General features: G+C 38.0%; 1 protein-coding gene across 1 annotated transcript in view; it reads right to left on the bottom strand.

Annotated features, from left to right (window-relative positions):
- Window positions 1–18953, bottom strand: part of SDHAF3 (succinate dehydrogenase complex assembly factor 3) — a 38727-nt gene extending 19774 nt beyond the window's left edge. Inside the window, exon 1 of the mRNA XM_006085005.3 lies at window positions 18704–18953. Within this exon, the coding sequence (XP_006085067.1) occupies window positions 18704–18877 (174 nt within the window). The 5' untranslated portion in view covers window positions 18878–18953. The remainder of the gene's footprint in view (window positions 1–18703) is intronic.
- Window positions 18954–19836: the final 883 nt, after the last annotated feature.

Raw genomic sequence — 19836 nt, 5'->3', positions numbered from 1 at the left:
GAATTCTCACTTCATATTACACAGTGTTTTACAAAGTAGCATACTTTAAAAAGATAATAGCTTGTAAGAACATGTAATAAATAACTTCAAAATGCAAAGGATATTTAATTTTAAAGTGTGCCTTTAACATTTATATAAAACGTTTTTTGTACTCATTTAATAGAAACTTATTTGGCTACTGGGTAAAGCTAGCAATAAAACTACTGGTCCACATGGTGATACTCCTAATACTTGACAAATACAAGTGCCTTGTGTCATATCTGTAGTTTTCTTACTCTTCTTCTGCATCTTAAAGTTTCTTGGGGCCCCAAATAATATATTTTAAAAAGCCACATCTCCTCAGTCAAAGGGAAACAAAAGAAAAATAAATGAGATTATGTCAAACTAAAAAGTTTCTGCATCTTGAAAAGAAACTAACAACAAAATGAAAAGACAATTCACTACATGGTAGAAAATATTTGCCAATAATACATCTGATAAGGGATTAATATGTAAAATATATAAGGAACTCATATAACTTAACACCAAAAAAACAAACAATACAATTAAAATATGGGCAGAGGATCTGAATAGACACTTCTCCAAAGAGGACATACAATAGCCAATAACATGAAAAGATGCTCAACATCACTACTCATCAGGGAAATGCAAATTAAAACCACAATGACGCGAGGCTGGGGTTGATCAGTGGTCAACCCATGAACCAAGAGATCACTAGTTTGTTTCCTGGTCAGGGCACAAGCCTGGGTTGCAGAATCCATCCCCAGTAAGGGGCCTGCAGGAGGCAGCAGATTGATGTTTCTCTCTCGCTGATGTTTCTATCACTCTTTCCCTCTTCCTTCCCCTCTCTCTAAAATCAATAAACATGTATTTTAAACACACACACAATGACATATCACCTCACATATCTCAGAATGGCTACCATCAATAAATCAACAATCATAAGTGTTGCTAAGGATGTGAAAAATAAGGAACCCTCATGTATTCTTGGTGGGATTGTACATTGGTGCAGCCCCTTTGGAAAACAGTATGGAGGATCTTCAAAAACTTACATGTACTACTACCCTATGACCCAGCAATTCCACATCTATCCAGAGAGATCAAAAACACTAACTCGAAAAGAAGGTTTTCTCAGTTAAAGAAGTCAGCAATTAATCGTAAAATATATATGCAAAATCTTACATGCAATTTCAAGAAAAAAATTTAATACCATATTGTAAAAACTACATTTTTTCAGAAAAAAGTAACAGATATTACAGATAGAAACAGCTAAAAAGAAGGCACACATTAATATATCCCAAGAGCAATTATTCTGTTTATTTTCTTTTTGTAATGTTCATATAATTACTATAAAGGTGGGGGTTTTCTTTGTCTTAAAGTAACAGATATATGTAATTTTTATTTTTTAGTCTTATTTTTGAAGGCTGTTTTCATAAAGAACTATTTTTAGTTCTAGCAATAAATCAAATTTAACAGTCAATAAATCTACATTTCAAGTACTTACCTATACATGTGTTATATGATTTTATTTTAGTGCTTCTTTACAATCATGTCCCAGTTTTTATTACAAATTATATAAACAATATATAATAAAAATCATGTGGACACTGAAAAAGGCCAAAATGTCACTAGTTAAAACTTAAAAAATGTCATGTTATTCCCCCTCTCTTTTTAACTAGTGAATCTAACATCCTTCAAAACACAAAACAAAACCTTGGACTATTTAAGTTTTCCCAAAATTTCCAAATCTTTATTTTGATCTTTTCCCAGTCATCACTCATATAATTCAATATTTTTATAATTAATCTACTGTACCTATGTAAAAGTTGTATATTCTTTAAATTTGTATGAAAAGTATATTTGTTTTAATAAGACCCACAAACATGAACTCAAAACACAATAATGTATTTGGTAGCTATCTGCCTTGCAAGATTGTGAGCTCTGAAAAAGTTATATCTGATTATATCTTATGGATTTTTTTATCACTACAAATTTCAGTGTCTAGGGTAGTATATGAAACATGGTAAGCATTTAATAAATATTTACAGAATGAATAATTTCTTAAATTAAGACGGAAAATTTCAGAGAAGAACTGACAGTGATAAAGTAGGCAACTAACAAAACAGTCAAGAGAACATGAGATGGCCATTCCAAACTCTAGGTAAATTAATACAAAGAATGAATCAATTCCTTCATTTCTAAAATCAAGTCAAAATTCCACATTTTGGGTTTCATACATTTATCTATAAATAATAAATAACTGTACTCAATTTCCCCTAAATTGACTTTTTAAGAAAAAAATACATTTACCAAAACAATTATTTAAAACACTATTCAGGGGAAATATATAAAACCTTAAAAATGGGTTAAATTTGTATATGAAAAATGGAAAAAAACACAAAACACGTATTCCATTTTAAAATTAGTTAAAACATTTAAAATGATAACAATAAATCTATATCAGATAACACAAACATGAAGATTACTAGTTGAAATATGAAAAGACAAATACTATTTCAAATAAAACTGGAAGTTTTTTCCATTTGTCTTTCCAGATACAAGGATCTTCTGCCATCATGTGGCAACTTTTGAAATTACACTTACACAATAAATGTTCATATAATTACTGTAAAGGTGGGGGTTTTCTTTGTCTTAAAGTAACAGATATATGTTACTTTAAGACAAAGTATCTGACTAGTATTTATTTCCCAATATTAGAAAGGATGAATCCAGTTGTAAACAGGTAAACATTCTTAGAAGAATTTAGTGAAAATGATCATGCATAGTTGCTCCTAGCTTCTCTCTTCTTCCTAAGAGAAAAATGGTGTTCATTATAGCTCAAGGAACCACATGACACTCATTTACATTTTTTTGGTTTTCAAGACTCTTAGCAGTTATGACTATTCTGGATCTCTACCAGTTCATGGTCATAAATTCCTTAAATAATCTTTATCTCCCCCCCATGTTAGGCATAACTTTATTAAATGTACAAAGAAGCAATGATATTAAGCTACTTTAACTTGTCCTGAATAATTAGGAACCACAGATGCCCAATATAAGTTTTATAAAGACCAAAAGCTTATTAATAGCTACATAGCACAATAATCATAACAACAATCATAAACTGAAACAGCTATTCATACATTCATATGCCTAGTGATTTGACAGTCTATTTAGATAAAAACATGAATTAAAGTGCTTGGAATAAGCCTAGTACCCTATGAAATACACTGAATTCTCAAATATCTATGAAATACAATTTAAGAATTCCCATAATCAGGGTAAAGGCTTTTGCTTAAACTATTAATCTTTATAAAGATTATAGTTCACACATTTGATTGGTTAACTTTTTTTTATCCAACTGTGGACATTAGCATGTTTGGTCTTCATCCGAAAAATAATCACACATTTTTCTTTTAAGAAAAAAAAAAGCAAGATTTACTGAGCATCCGTTATAAGCAAAATACTGGCGTAGGAGCTTCAAAGTACACAAAGATAGGTAAAACATAGTTTTTGTGCTCAAAGAACTTACCATCTATTAGTGCCAAAAATGTCAACAAATAACCATAAGATAATGTAGAAAGCATTGAGTACAAAAACTAATGTTTTAGGAAATTAGAAAACATAGAGTTTTGCTTTTTACCATAAGAATTAATGTAACCACATGACACTCATTTACTGAGCCAAACCCTGGCTGGTTTGGCTCAGTGGATAGTGTCAGCCTGCGGACTGAAGGGTCCCGGGTTCGATTCCAGTCAAGGGCATATGCCTGGTTGTGGGCTCGATCCCCAGTAGGGGGAGTGCAAGAGGCAGCCAATCAATGATTCTCTCTCATCATTGATGTTTGTATCTCTCTCTCTCTCCTTTCCTCTCTGAATCAATAAAAATATTTTTTTTGAAAGAATAAATCAAGAACAGAATTGATAGTAAAAGATTAGAACCGTTTTAAAAGACATTTTAGGATTTGGACGGAAAAAGACAGGAAAACATTTAGGCCAAATAGACAGTGAGAGTCAAAACAATTTAAGGCCACATTCAGAGAATAATGCTCAGTGGAATATAATTTGGACACAGAATACATGACAGAAAATGCTAAGATGTAGGGTAGGAGAAATATATTCAAATCATATTTTGCACAATTTTGAATTCCAGGTTAAAGAAAAGTTAATGGGAGAACAATGGTGGGTGTATTTTTTTAATATATTTTTATTGATTTCAGAGAGGAAGGGAGAGAAATAGAAACATCAATGAAGAGAGAGAATCATTGATCAGCTGCCTCCTGTACGCCACCCACTAGGGATTGAGCCTGCAACCCAGGCATGTGCCCTTGACTGGAATCAAACCCGGGACCCTTCAGTCCACAGGCCAATGCTCTATTCACTGAGAGAGGTCAATAATATGATCAAAGTTGTGTTTTATAAGCTGATAGTTAAGAGACTAAAGGCAAGATTATTTATGAAATTAGTACAAACATCCAAAGGTAATGAAAATGGAGATAATAGGTCACAACTCTGATACGGTAAAAGGAAACCATCAACAGGATTTAGCAACTATTTGGATATGGAAGTGAAGAAAGAAGTAAAATAATGAAATTACAAAATTTGTTTTCAGCACCCTCACAGCTTTTTCCTAGAAATCTTGCCTTCTTCCTATCAATCTCCTTCCTCTCCCACACTAGAGCTTAGAGTTCAGTACTGTTGCTATTCATTCCCATTTTCCTGATGAGGAAAATGAGGCTTGGAGTGGTTAACCAAATTACTCAAGGTCACATAGTAAGTGGCTGAATATTAACCAATGTCAGATAATTATTGAAGTGTTAGCTGATAATAGTTTAAAATGGAATCTCTCAAAAGAATAGCTATATTTTTAAAGGAAACTCAACAAGATTCTCAAAAGGAATGGCAAGATACAGGGTAGATATATTAGAGAACTGTCTAATCATAAATTCAATGGTTAAGGGAAAAAGAAGTAATCCTCTATACTCATACGACTCATTTGCCCCACTACGAAAAGATCAGCATTCTCAACTACGACTCTGCAGGGTACAAGTCTCATTCTCTCTTCTACAGACTTGTAGCCACTTACAAACTCCTTAACACTGACCGTGTATTAATCTCTGCATCTCCTGAAAAAGAGTAGGCAGTGAATGAGTGAGCAAATAAACTCAGTTGGGCCACTCTGCCTAATCCTCCCTGGCACAGTGTGCCCCAAATCCTCACACAGGTCAAGGCCTACATTTGGAACAATATCTCTAGGCCACACCTTGAACTTGTCACTCAAACCTCTGCTCCTGATTCTTTGCTTTCGTTCCAATTTTTGCCTTTAATAATGTCCTCTGGGTTATTCCTGACACGCTACTTGTTAAGTCCATGGACAAAGGGCGGTCCTATATATATATTAAAGAGGTGTTTCTCCTGGATCCTATGACATTTCTTAGGGTTCCCTAACCCACTGACTTCTTCCTCAGTTATGAAGGAAGAGCTTTTAGTTTCCGTGGAATCCAACAGTATGCACGTTAAATCATGAGAGGACTCTCCTTTAACTGGCTATCTAGTAGGTTGTGCAGGGGGTCTGAGAGATGGGGTCAAGTTCCCAATGCTGTCAGCTTTAATTTGTATATACTTTCCCAGAGAACCAGTATACCAAATAGTAATTAGCTCCCAGACAGCCCTGCAGGAAAAAGTCTATTTAACCACAGTGCAGTTAAATAGTATACAACCACAATTACATCTTATTTTTGCATTAGAAATCTACCATATTTATGCTATATTATGAACTAAATATCTGCTTATGGTTAATTCTAGTTAACAATGTTTCAGTATCCAAACTAAAAGGAGGGTGAATTGTCATTAATACTTCCCAGTATTAAACAGGGCTTAATAAACTAGTGGGTACCATCAAAGTACGGTAAGTAAAAAGCTAACAAACACATAATTAAAAGCTACATATGCATCTACTTCTATGACTACAGACTAAGACAAAGTAAAAGTATTTTTAAAACAAAAAAACCATCAAGATTTGGGATTCCAGTTATGCTTTCAGGAAAGTAAAGATAAAACTACTAAATAATGTTTTAAACTTGGTATAACTTCACACTAGTCCTGTTACTATTTAAGAAAATGTAGTTTAAAAATATACTGTAGTTCAACCTTAACATATGAACTCTTGCCACCCTTAATTTAGGGTGTAAAGCATATTTTGATAGCATTTAGTTGAAAAGAATAGAACTAAAATAATTTGGCTTGTCTCATCTATCAAAAGTGCCAAATCTGAATTTGTTCTTCACATCAAACAGAAATTAAATTTTCTTCTTTTCAGACACATGGATCGACATTTGTAGATAAATCCTATTTAAAACAAATTTGATGTATGCAAATGCAGGTTTACACAAAGAAACAAATTATGGGCTGAATATTCCCTTCACAAAAGGATTCACTAAAGAATGTATTTAAATAGTAAGCTTGCTAATATACATAAAATACTGTTCCATTAAAAAAATCAACTTATAAACAACCTTTCAGAAATATACTCAGTATGAAAGTAGTTACAAAACTACTTCAAAAGCTTCTACTATTAAAATCTTTGTCCCAACAGCTTTATAAATTGAACAGGTGAAATTAATAGATTAAATACAATAGTTGGAAATGGCATAGAAATGTATATTATAACCCTGACACCAAAAAGTGGCGGGTTCAATTCCCAGTCAGGGCACATATCTATATACTATTATAATTGTCCTAATAATAATCATGAGACCCAAGAAACAAAGAGCAAAGAATCTGCTTTGCCTCCTTTGTGGAGACAAGCAGCACAAAAAAAGAAAAATCCAGAGATTCCCATCAGTGTTGCAGTTTTGTTTTGTTTTTTTCTTTTGCAGCTGTCTAAGAAGTGCTCTGAGATGTAGAACACAATGTCTGGGAAGAGGAAATCCAAAGTTGATGATCCAGAACTGGAGCATTTTGGACTGACAAAGGGAAGCAGGAAGGACCCCAGTGGCCCCAGTTGGCCATTACCTGCAGATACCTTCCTGTTCTGTTTAGAGTTCCACCTAAGATCAAATTCCCAATCCCTGGGGTCTCCACTGAAGTCCGAATAGATGTGGGGTCATCTGATAGCAAACATGCAGCCTTACCATGTAGGATAGTGAGGCCAAAGGAGACATATGAAAAGGATTTAGCTGACTCAGGAAAATCTGATGGTGCAAAAGAGACAGCCTGTTGTCTGAAAAAAAGGAAGAGGAAGAAGAAGAGGATGACAGGAGGAAGAGGAGAGGGAGCCATTTAAGCCAGAGATGAGGACAAAGAAATAAAACAAAATATATACCTCAGCATGAATTCCAGAGAAGGGCAAGTACCATCATACACCTCTTTGAGGTGTCTCTGACTTCATTCGATTTAATTATAAAATTAGAATATAGTCACATTGCAGTTTCCAAAGTCGCCTGAGAAATTGGAAGTGACTTACATGAATTAGTCAAGGTGTTATAAGCTGCCTGGAACTATATCAAACTCGTACATATTTCCGAACATTTAAAATAAATTTCTCACTTTGCGCATCTTGCTCTTAGCCTTGTAAAGGCATTTAAAGATGTTCATGGCATTTTTTAAAAGTGGTGTTAAGTATGATTATCAGTTAGAAATCCTGAATTATCAACTGCACTTATCTACAACTTATAAAGTGAATAAATAACAGATAAACTGCCAGATAAACCTGGAAGTGTGAGGCAGTGAACAAGGAGACAGTGGAAGGGTTGTAGTTTAGACAAAGTACTGTGAAGCCAGACCCACTGATGCTGCACGCTGATGTTGTTGTAGTGCCTGTGTATATATGCATATATGTATTTGCTACTCCATTTACTGCCATTCTTAGTGTAGAAGGGGGGGAAGTTCCTCAGATGTGTATAGATTTTTTTATTCAAAAGGATAGTTTTAAAACTAACTACAGACCTCTTTACCTTCAGAAAAGTAGAGCCACCACATCGAAGTCCAGAAACCTTTGCTACTTAAACATACAAAAAAATAGCAGAATGTATATTGCACATTTCATGTTTCTAATGATGAAATGCTTTTGAAAGAAAAAAAATACCTTTTATTTATATATATTTAAAATATATTCAAATAAAGCATAAATATTTTACTGTTTGAGAACTTAAAAGTCAAAATGCAAGTTTTAGACATATTTCAAGTTCTAATGATTTAGGAGTAAAGAGCAAAAACATGCAAGATAAATATAATCCTCCCATGGGAATTAAGTTAGTTAAATCAACACACAATGGGAAATAGTATCTGAGTTCCTTCAGGCCCAGAAGACAAATTAGGTAGCTTAATCAACTAATACAATAATAATAACACTATGACAGAAAGAAGGTGCTTAAAATAAACTAACACGAGCGGGCAAACTTGCTAGTATGTGTTCAGCACTGTCCAGGAAGAGCAGTGAGGCAGGACCCAAGACGCCTTCCACTGCAGACACAGTGAGGCCTGATGAAAAATCTCTCATGCCTACCCATTTCCTGTTATTTTAATTCATGTTTACCAGGCAACCTTCTAAACACTAATTCAGTTTCCCAGAAAGCTTAATAGTCCACCATTCCTTACTTGCAATTCTGAAGTCAAAGAAGTTTAAAAAAACAAAAGCTCTTTCAAAACTTATCTGGCAGCAAATCCTGACCTAAAACAGACATGAAGCCTTTATTTACTGTACTTAATATAAAGAGTCACATGCTTTACTGCAGAAATATTAATGTATTTTATTACAGGGTATACCACTCCAGATTCCATTGGGTGTTTCTTAAAATGCAGTAATATGCCTTATTGCCTTTCTAAAATCTATAAAATTCTGAATTTTGAGACATACTATCAAAGAGAGTTCGTTCCCTGGATCTACAGGTAAATATTCTGACTCCTGAAAAAGGAGAGCCCTCTTCTCAATCTCCTGTACCCTACCCACAGAAATGAGTAAATCAGCATTCCAATTTATACTTTAACACTACATACATATACAAACTAGTAGACTAGAGGTCTGGTGCATGGGATGCATGCACTGGTGGAGGATGTGGCCTGTGGAATCGGCCTGCTGTGGGAGCAGCCGCTCCCCCAGGTCAGCTGAGGGGTGCTCCCACTGTGGGAGCACACCGACCACCAGGGAGCAGCTCCTGCATTGAGCATCTGCCCCCTGGTGGTCAGTGCGTGTCATAGCGACTGGTCGACTGGTCATTCTGGTCATTACACCGTTCGGTCACTGGGCTTTTATTATATAGGATTCCATCAGATTCCATAGTGTGAATCTGATGCCAATATCTGATTGTCTCTGAGTATAGGTAAAGTCTAATTCCAGACCTACAAGATCAATGACCAGGACTTATAATCACTGACCTTATTAATTATAGATTTTTTTGAAGATTCCATCAGATTTTTTACATAGATAACCATATTGTATGTGAATAAAGACAGTTTTATTTCTCTCCAATCTGGGTGCCTTTAATTGCTTTTCTTGTTTTTATTTCAGTGGCCATTTACAATGTTGAATAGAAGTCTACACATTTAGCCCTAACCGGTTTGGCTCAGTGGACAGAGCGTCGGACTGCGTACTGAGAGGTCCCGGGTTCGATTCCGGTCAAGGGCATGTACCTTGGTTGCGGGCACATCCCCGGTGGGAGGTGTGCGGGAGACAGCTGATTGATGTTTCTCTCCCATCATGTTTCTAACTCTCTATCCCTCTCCCTTCCTCTCTGTAAAAAATCAATAAAATATATTTAAAAAAAAAAAAGAAGTCTACACATTTAGACTTTTTTAAAATTTCATTTCTAAAACTCAGCAAAAAATCATATAAAATATATAGCTGACATAATTTATTGAACATGAAGAAGTCTAAGTTTAACCTACAAAATTTATAGGGCAAAATTTAAAAATATACAAGGTAACAGTATTTGACTCAGTGGATGTGTCTGCCTCAACTGCTTTGTGACATAAGACTGGTAACAAAAACAGTGAGTATATCCAACTGCATTTTTTAAATAACATCTATTGGCTTTCTTATAATTACTAAAGGAATACATGATCTTTGCAGAAAATCTGGAAAAATCTGAGGTACAAGGAAGAAAATGATATCCTTAATCATTTCACTGTATCATCAGCAGTTTTCCATAACAGAATTCTTCTAATAGCTGCACACTAACCCACCCATCACATGGTTATGTTATAATTTCATTCTTCTTCCATCACTGGACATCTACACTGCTTTAAATTTTTCAGTATTACCATATACATGAAGCACAGCAATTAACAACTTTGTATATAAATCTCAGGTGACCTCTTATAAGAGGTCATTTTGCCCATTCTTTTATTATAGCTGTTAGTGTTTTCCCTATCCAAGCAAAATAAGCTTTTTTTATACTAAGGCTATCAATCACATATCACATTATCCCAAATATACTCTATGTCTTTTTTTAACTAGTTTTTAATTCAGAAGGCATACATTCTATGTTAATTATAACTATCATAAAGACAAAATGTGCTGTATTTTTATTACCCATTCTATTATTATAGTAACACATAACCCTGAAACTAACAGGAAAGATTAAAGAGAAAAATCTTATATTTTAGTGATTTAAGCTATACTAAAGTGGTTTAAGCCATCTGATATAGTATTTTTAACTCAACTCCTAATAAAATTATATCTTGGAGGTAAAAGAATGTTTTGGTCTATCCCTAATTTCAAGGGTAAAATACTATTTCCCTTACTGAGACAACTGAAGTCCAAAGAAACCTTCCAAAAATGACACAGAAAACGTATGTGCCTGACTAGTACGAGAGTTTAACAGTTATATCACAGCAACTTCCATTCTTATTATTGAAAAAAAAAAAAATATATATATATATATATATATATATATATATATATATATATATATTGAGAGAGGTGTGTCAATTAGCATCTTGGGCTAATAAGCAAAATAAATCATGACTTAAACATTTATCATGCTAGAGGTGTAAAAGATAAAAACTTGTTTAACAAGCTTTCCTTTTCCTTAGGAAAAATACAAAAAGTGAAGAAAAAATCAACAGCTCAGATATACAAATAAACTGAAGCAAGCATAATTCAAAGAAAAAAAATCTATAATCATTTTACACTGCAAACGTTTAATAGCTTTTGGAACTTAATTTCCAAAACCTTAACTAGACTTTCATGAGATAAGAGCACAAGATTTTTGTCTATCTAAACTGGGGGATACAAATCATTTTATTTTTATAGGCCTTAGTTTCTTCATTTTTAAAATGAAAGAACTGCAAATTTCTAGCCCAAGATGGCAGACTGGAGAAATCACAGGATCTTCTTATTTCTTCTCCCTTCCACAACCTCACTGAATTGATACTAGAGAAACGTGTTAAAGGAGCAATCCATTATGACTAAGAGAACAAAATGGAGCCATCAGCAGCCAAGAGGAATCTTGCAACAAATTTTTCAAGATAGAAAGAGGAATGTAACAAAACAGCTCAGATAGAGGAAGCCACAGTTTAGAATACAAAACAGAAAATACAGCTGAAGATAAAGCCAAACTGCCATAACCAAATGAACACAAACTCTAGATAGGTAAGGAAATCAGAAGTGAAAAGCAAATCCAAGGGAGATTAATTGAAACTGTAACTCTAAAATTAATTTTCCAATCAACAAGCCTACCTATATGTAGAGTTCTCAGTCAGTTCCTTTTGCTTTACTTGCAAATATGGACAGTTAACCAAATTCACAAGATATGTGAAACATGAAAGAGACCAAATAAAATTTTAAATGTCCCCAGAAGAGATAAATTAAGAAATAAAGAATGTTGCTCTTGATTATAAGCCCTCCTATACTAATTATTTTTTTAACTGCATGTATAACTGGAAACAAACATCAGTCTTGCAGGCCAACGCTCTAACCACTGGGAAAAACTGGCTAAGGCAGAAGCTCCCTTTCATTCAATTCTAATACTCCCTATGTAAAATTTCATACATTTATTCTTATTATGCAACCATAAAATATATTTATTTCATAAGATAGTAAGTAAAACCAGTAAAATTAACATTATGCATATATAATCCTTTATCTTTAATTCTGTGCAAAAGTTTACTTCAAATTTTTAAGACTACATGTTATGTATACATACACAATACAGACATCCCTACATACACATACAGATCTAGCATATTGATGCTGTTATGCTATTACTATTATTTTAAATCTGGAAATTCCAATAAATTTTAAATCATCTAAATAAAAGGAACATACACCTCTATGTTCCAATAACATAGAATAAAGTCAATAATATATGCAAAATTGATCAAATATTGATTTTTTTAAAAAAACACCTTTAGTTAGTTTATACATAAGCACTGTTATAACATCTCATGACACCAATAAAAGTTAAATGTTCCTAAATAGAAACATCTTAAAAGCTTCACTAAAAATCCAAATACTTCAGAAGTGGAAAAGAGAAAAATTTTATGTTCCAAGGATACACTGTTTCATATTCTTTCTCTTCATCATCCCTTTCCAATCATTGGTTAAGGACCACAATATGGCCAAAATTTTTTAAAAGGTAAAGCTTAATGTAGAAAACATACATGTGTGACATCACCATTCAATAAACCATCACAAAAACACTATACTGAATAACACACAGAATAAACAGTACAACTGAGAGGTCCCCAAATGACTGGCTCATACTTGGTAGATATAGCCCACACACACATGATCCAACTACTGAACAGAGAGGTAATTCATTCCTTCCCTCCCCCCCCCCCCCACCCCAAGCTAAAACACAAACTACAAATCAGGATATTCAAAAGCAACATAATGAGGTCCCCAAATTAGGTAAGAGAGGCGTACAATTATAAAAACTGCAAAATACCCACTCAACCCTAATTATACTAAGTTTAAAAAACTCTAAATATAGGTGACATGCAACTTAATCATACTTTTATCTGATGATCCATTTCAAAGTCATAAATAAGAAAAAGATGTCCCATGTGAGCTTCAAATGGATGGTTACATTAAATTTGAAGCACTTCCTCCTCTTTAAAACAAATACAAAAAAAGTAATAAAACAAAAAAGCAACTGTTATGAGATCTAAACTATCATACAAATCTAAAGAATTAAACATAATCAAGAAGAAAAAAGTATGCTCCTTTGCAGAAGTAGTTAGGACAAACAAATACAGAAGAAGAGAACAGAACAACAGTTCCCGCATACTACTACTTACCTCTGCATGTTATTCCCTCTTTCTAGAAAGTCTTTTTCTTGACACTTTCAAGTAGAAAGTAACTTTGACTTGCTCAAGACTCAGCTTTGACATCACATGTGGCCTTCAACTTCCTCCATCCCCTCCTTGCTTCCATAGCAGTTAACAGACAGCCTTTCATACTATACTAGAGGCCCAGTGCATAAAATTTGTGCACTTGGGGAGGGGGTCCCTCAGCCTGGCCTGTGCCCTCTCGCAGTCCAGGAGCCCTTGGGGAGCAGGCCTAAGCTGTCCATCAGACATCTTTAGCGCTGCCGTGGTGGCAGGAGAAGCTCCCACCACCGCTGCTGCACTCGCCAGCCATGAGCCCAGCTTCTGGCTGAGCAGCGCTCTCCCTGTGGGAGCGCACTGACCACCAGGGGGCAGCTCCTGTGTTGAGCATCTGCCCCCTGGTGGTCAGGGCGTGTCACAGTGACTGGTCGCTCCACCGTTCGGCCGATTTGCATATTAGCCTTTTATTATATAGGATTATAACTAGAGGCCCAGTGCACAAAATTCGTGCGCGGGTACAGAACCTAGGCCTGGCCTGCGATCAGGGCCATCTTCCCCGGCTGCCCGCAGCTGGCCCTGCCACCCATCGCCGGTTCCCCATTCACCATCAGGTGATTGGAACCTGACCGCTGCGGGAAGGGACTGAGAGGTCGGTTGTTCCTGCCTGCTCTCGGCCCCGCCCCCGCTGCAGGTTGCTCTCTGTGTGTGGGGCGACTGGTAGGGCGGGGGCCTTGGCTTGGCGCCACCCGCCCCGGTTCCCCGTTCGACATCAGGCGATCGGAGCCTGCCGGCCGGGGAAAAGAACCAAGAGGTAGTCAGTGTGCCTCATAGTGGTCAAACGGTCATTCTGGTCATTCCACTGTTAGGGTCAATTTGCATATTACCCTATTATTATATAGAGTTGTAGATTATATTCTACTAAATTTTGGACACCATGAAAATAAAAGTTATTATTCATTTTTGTGTCCCACATGACTAGCACTTTACCTGGCAATAGTAAGTAACCAATAATGATTTATAGAATGTTTAAGCCTTTTTAGATTTTCCCAGAAACAGAACTTCCACTATAAACATCCCCCAATAGATGAAGAGCAAAGCAGCCATTTAAGAAAAAGCACAGAAACCAGTTAAGAAAGCAATAGACACAAACAAATGGGCCAAAAAGAGAAAATTATACACAAGGAGTCTCTTCAGAGCAGCTCCTGGGAGCTCACTGTTTTTTATTCTGTCTCATCATATCACAAATATGTTTTACTTGCAACTTAATTTTCAATGCTTATTCTGATTTCCCTGAAAGTAAGTGGTGAGAAGTTCTTCTCTCCACAACTGGCTAAGCACCGAGAGAAAAAAGGAATGCACTGTCTAAATCAGCTATACTTCAACACTGAGCATAGTTAAACCTTTAAAATGCCATAATAAATAAGACCCCTCAGCTACCCAGCTCCAACTCCGCTTCTAATAGTCGCCTCCTACAAGACATGAGAGTAAGATTACAATAGATATTTTACCAACCAGTTACCAAACGTTCTCCCTAACAGATTCCCAACATCTCATCCTGCATTTACAATCTTTCTCTTATGGTAAGGAATTATATAAAATCACTATTTACTCTGTAAATATGCATTTACAGTTTTATCCTAAAGATAAAAAGGAAACAGTTTTCTCCTACCTACCCCAAATGGTTCTTGAACAGAAACTTTCCAGCTGAATTCCCTCTAATATTGGCCACAGTTGTCCGTGATGACAAATGAACAGAATAGAAACTCTCCTCCTAATACTGAGGTCTCTAATATTCCCAATCCTTCCCCTTTCTTTTTTCCAGGGGTACCCAACTTTGCCCGTTAAGTAAAACACATTCAGAATCCATTAAATTCATAAGTAGTTTCAGAAGTGTGTGAGAGAATCCCGGAGACCAACTCCATGTAGCACAGTAAGTGCACAACTGTGCCACTCTCAACTAGCATGACATAAACATAGGCATCAAGCTTGTAATACTTAGATAACGTGTACCAAGTTTATAATCATCATTAATTATGTCACTCTCATTAGCTTGATATAAGCGTAAGCATCAAGCTTGTAATAATACTCAGATAACAGGTACCAAATTTGTAATCATCATTTACCAAAAGCAACAGAAGTCCATTCCATAACTAGTATCATCAAGTATAAGCATCATAAATTAGATGTTCTGAAGAACACAAGGGGAAAACGACTCAGAAGGCCGAACGAGGAATATCACTCCCGTACTGCTGCCCTAGCCAGGGTTTTCTCCCCTCCAATTCATTAGAATCTTCTCTAGTCTCATCCTTGGAAGAAAGAAACTGGCTCTCTTGGTAGAATCCACCCTAGTTATTATAACACCCAGACTTAGACTGAGGTACCTTGTAACTGATTAGAATTATTATTTTATCCAAATAGATAATTAAGTTTAAACTTACCTTTACCCAATTGCCAACTATAGGATCCTAGCCCCATGGAACACACTTTTGTTCATTAAAAAACAAACAAACAAACAAAAACTAAAAATGCTAGATCAATAACAGGGAAGAAGGGGCAATGCTTCCCTACAGAAACATTTCCAATTAATAAATTCAGAATAAATGAGAGAAACAAAGTCACATTGGAACACACGGCAAGATCCATCAGTGAATGCTAAAATTAGTTGGCCAACTTTAAGGAGAAGAACCAGGATAGCTGTACAGCCTCAGAGTATCTCCCCCAAGATACGTATTAATTTCAAAAAGGAAAATCGTAACTTTATAGTGGAGAAACTTGCATACATCACCTTAACCAAGTGCACACGGTTAACATCACCAGTAATAATAAGTAACTGATACAATGTGCCCACTGACATCATGTACTGAGAAGGGCAGGTCGCCCTGGTGGAACCCTTCCCAATAATGCATATAACCAATCTAATCAAGAGAACACATCCGACAAACCCAAACTGAAAGACATTCTACAAAATAACTGACCTAACCTTTTCAAAAAAGTTATGAAAGATAAGAAGAGCTTGAGGAACTGTTACAGACTAGAAGAAATTAAGGAGGCAGGATAACTAAATACAATGTAGGATCCTGGGTTGGATGCTGGAACACATTAAGAACATTAGTGGAAATAACGGGCAAAATGTGAATAAAGGCTGTAGTTAACAGTACAGTAGCAATGTTAATTTCTTAGTTGGTTTTTTTTTGTTTGTTTGTTTGTAAATATATTTTATTGATTTTTTACAGAGAGGAAGGGAGAGGGATAGAGAGTTAGAAACATCGATGAGAGAGAAACATCGACCAGCTGCCTCCTGCACACCTCCCACTGGGGATGTGCCCGCAACCAAGGTACATGCCCTTGACCAGAATCGAACCTGGGACCTTTCAGTCTGCAGGCCGACGCTCTATCCACTGAGCCAAACCGGGTTGGCATAATTTCTTAGTTTTGATTATTGGTTGTATACAATGTTAACTCAAGGGGAAGCTGAGTATAAGACGTGTGGGAACTCTGCACTGTCTTTATAACTTCTGTAAGTCTAAAATAATTTAAAGAGAGTTGGGGGTGGGGGGAACACCCAAAAAGCTGAATTCCTGATACCAAGCCACCTAGGTTGAGCAGCACATGTTTTACTTACCCAGTTTTTTTAATGCCTCAGTCTCTCCTCCAGCCTGCTACCAATTTATACTGAGTTCCTATTCCTTCCCTAGAGAGCTTCCAAGTCCTTATACTTTAGGTCACAGCGGTTCTCAACCTGTGGGTCGAACGACCCTTTCAAAGGGGTCACCTAAGACCATCGGAAAACACATATATAATTACATATTGTTTTTGTGATTAATCACTATGCTTTAATTATGTTCAATTTGTAACAATGAAAATACATCCTGCATATCAGATATTTACATGACGATTCATAACAGTAGCAAAATTACAGTTATGAAGTAGCAACAAAAATAATTTTATGGTTGGGGGTCACCACAACATGAGGAACTGTAGTAAAGGGTCGCGGCATTAGGAAAGTTGAGAACCACTGCTTTAGGACCTCTCCAAGTGTCTTTACTTCTTCCCATCCTGCCACAAACTGGCCTGGCTTGAAAGATGTGACTTAAACAGCTTAATTATCTTATATTGCCACTAACAATTTACAAAGTGCTTTTAAAAACATTTACATGCAAAAATTTAGAGGTGTATATTGCAACTCCTGTTATTTCACAGATAAGGAAATAAGACAAGAAAAAATGAAGTGATCTGACATATTTATTCATAAATGCCAGAACCTGCGTATGAATCCAGTTCTGACTCCAAGACCAAGTTACCATATTAAAAGATGCCAGTCTGCATATAAAAACATTCACCTTCCCTGGCTCTAGGCAGGCTAAGGACATCTAATACCCACGATACATAGGAAAGATCTACATTTCACCTTTGTCCTAACTGTCCCTCTTGCAAGCCTCGAAGATTCTACAATCACGAATTCTGGGATTCAGTGACAAGGTGGTGTGTTCATCCCAGCCTCCATGATTTTTTAAAACAGACTTCAGTCATCTCTTCAGCCATCAACATGTCAGGCTGAAGAATCGCTTACCTCTGTTCTTCTACAAACACTGCTTCATGCTTTCAAACACCTGAGATGTCGCTCTAACCTCCAATTCCATTCATTTCTTGATATTTACAAATCAGAACTAGGGGCAATCCTAGAGGGTCCTGAACCCCACCAAATACTCTGAATACCTTTGCCCCTCACTAAAAAAAAAAAAAGTGGGGGGAGTCAACAGGTTAATCCCTAATGCATGTGTCTGCTTTAAATTTAGTGCAATGTTGCAGGGCAACGGCGACCTGAGACTCAGGAGAAACCAACTAGCACCTGACTTAATTGACCAGCATTTTCCCCCTTCGACGCGTGTAGTCCCCCGGGCTTAACTGACTTCTCTATCAGTCAGCTGAGAGCACTACTGAGGCCACCCAGGTGCACTGAGGTTTAAAACAGTCATGACGGAAACAAGCCTCTGGGTTTGGAAACTCAGAGGTCCCGACCAAACCATTCGTTTATTCACAGGCGCTTGCTCGGTGCGGGGCATGGAGGGGACCTGAGCTCCTCGAGCACCTGACGGTGATTTATTCACTTCTGTGACCTCCCCTCTCACCCCAGCGGCGCCTGCACAGCAAGTGGCTCGCACAGCCGACACGAACCGCAGACGCCGGTGGACCGGCACCCGGTCCCGCGAGGAGCGGTGGGCGAAACGGACGGGCTGGGGGTGCAACTTTGGGGATAACTTTTGAACAGCTTTGCACTGTTGAACTCAAACGGAACAGGCTGCCGCTGCGTGGGACCCGGGAAAATCGGATGGGACAGGCGGTCTTTCACGGGAACAAACCGGGACACCTGGGGGGATGGGGGCCGGGGGGACGCTCAAGGGTGGAGGGCGGAGAAAGGCGGCAGCACTTGCCTCCCATTCCTGCAAGAACCGCCGGGCCTCGTCAGCACCAACCGCCTTATGTCGCCTAAACTCGTCCTTCACGTACTGGTCGCCCAGGGCTTTGAGGTCGAGGGGCAGCGCGCGGTGCAGCAGCAAGATGCGCCGGTACAAGGCCCGCACCCGCGAGACGTGCGCGGCCGGCATAGTGCCCCGCGGGGGCCTGGGGCCGCAGACCGCGCCTGCGCACAGGGCGGCGCGCGGCGGCTCCGCGCCGGGGATCCGGGAGCCCGCGGCCCGGCGGAAGTGGGCGTGCGACCTCTAACCGGGTTGGTCCGCCCTAAAATCAGGACCTTCCGGAAACGGAGCTACGGCGGCGGGCGGGGCATCGGCCGGTCGCTGTCGGGGCGGGGCGTGGAGTCGGGTCGGAGCCGCTGAAGGGCAGCGTCCGGGTCAGTGAGGACGCCAACTACACGATAGGCCTGAGCCAGTTGTCACCCCACAACCACACACCATCATCTTCCTCGCTGCCCTCCTGATAAAGGCCTGAGAAAGCCTTCAGCGAAATCCGCCTCCTCCAGGAAGCCCGCCATGCTTACCTCGATGCCAGAGGGATTCGAGTGGGATTGGTCTTTCCACCCAGGAGCCTACCAACCCTCGTACTTTGCACGGTGCTGGGCTCCTCCTCGAGTCAAATTGGCTGCAGAGAAATCATTGGGAGGCATTTTTGAAGTATTGTTTGCAGGGCCAGGATGCTGGAGATTCTGATTAGTCTGAGATGCAAAAGTAGAATCAGGACGTTTACAGATGTCCACCTTGTGCCAAGGTGATGCTGAGGGTGTGGCCGGTTTCCAAAGCTGACGGCCACCTGGCCTCCTTCTGTCCCGTCACACCTTTGGTCCTTTGGCAAATCCTGATGGTTCCACCAGCAAAATAGGCAGAATTCGGCCATTCTCACCACTTCCTCCTCCACAATTGTCTCTCTAACGGGACAACGTGGTGGCTCCTTGGATTCCTGCTTCTGGCCATGACCAACTTTAGTCATTTTCCACCTAAACTGTAAATCAGATGTCACTCCTCTGCTCAACAAAATCCTCCAGTGGCTTCTCATCAGAGTAAAACCCAAAGTCTCTCCACTTTTTAGCTCTCTACATTTCCTCCTACTG

The sequence above is a fragment of the Myotis lucifugus genome, unplaced genomic scaffold, assembly GCF_000147115.1.
Source record: "Myotis lucifugus unplaced genomic scaffold, Myoluc2.0 scaffold_15, whole genome shotgun sequence".
NCBI lineage: Eukaryota > Metazoa > Chordata > Mammalia > Chiroptera > Vespertilionidae > Myotis > Myotis lucifugus.
This window is presented reverse-complemented; position numbering and strand designations above follow the sequence as displayed.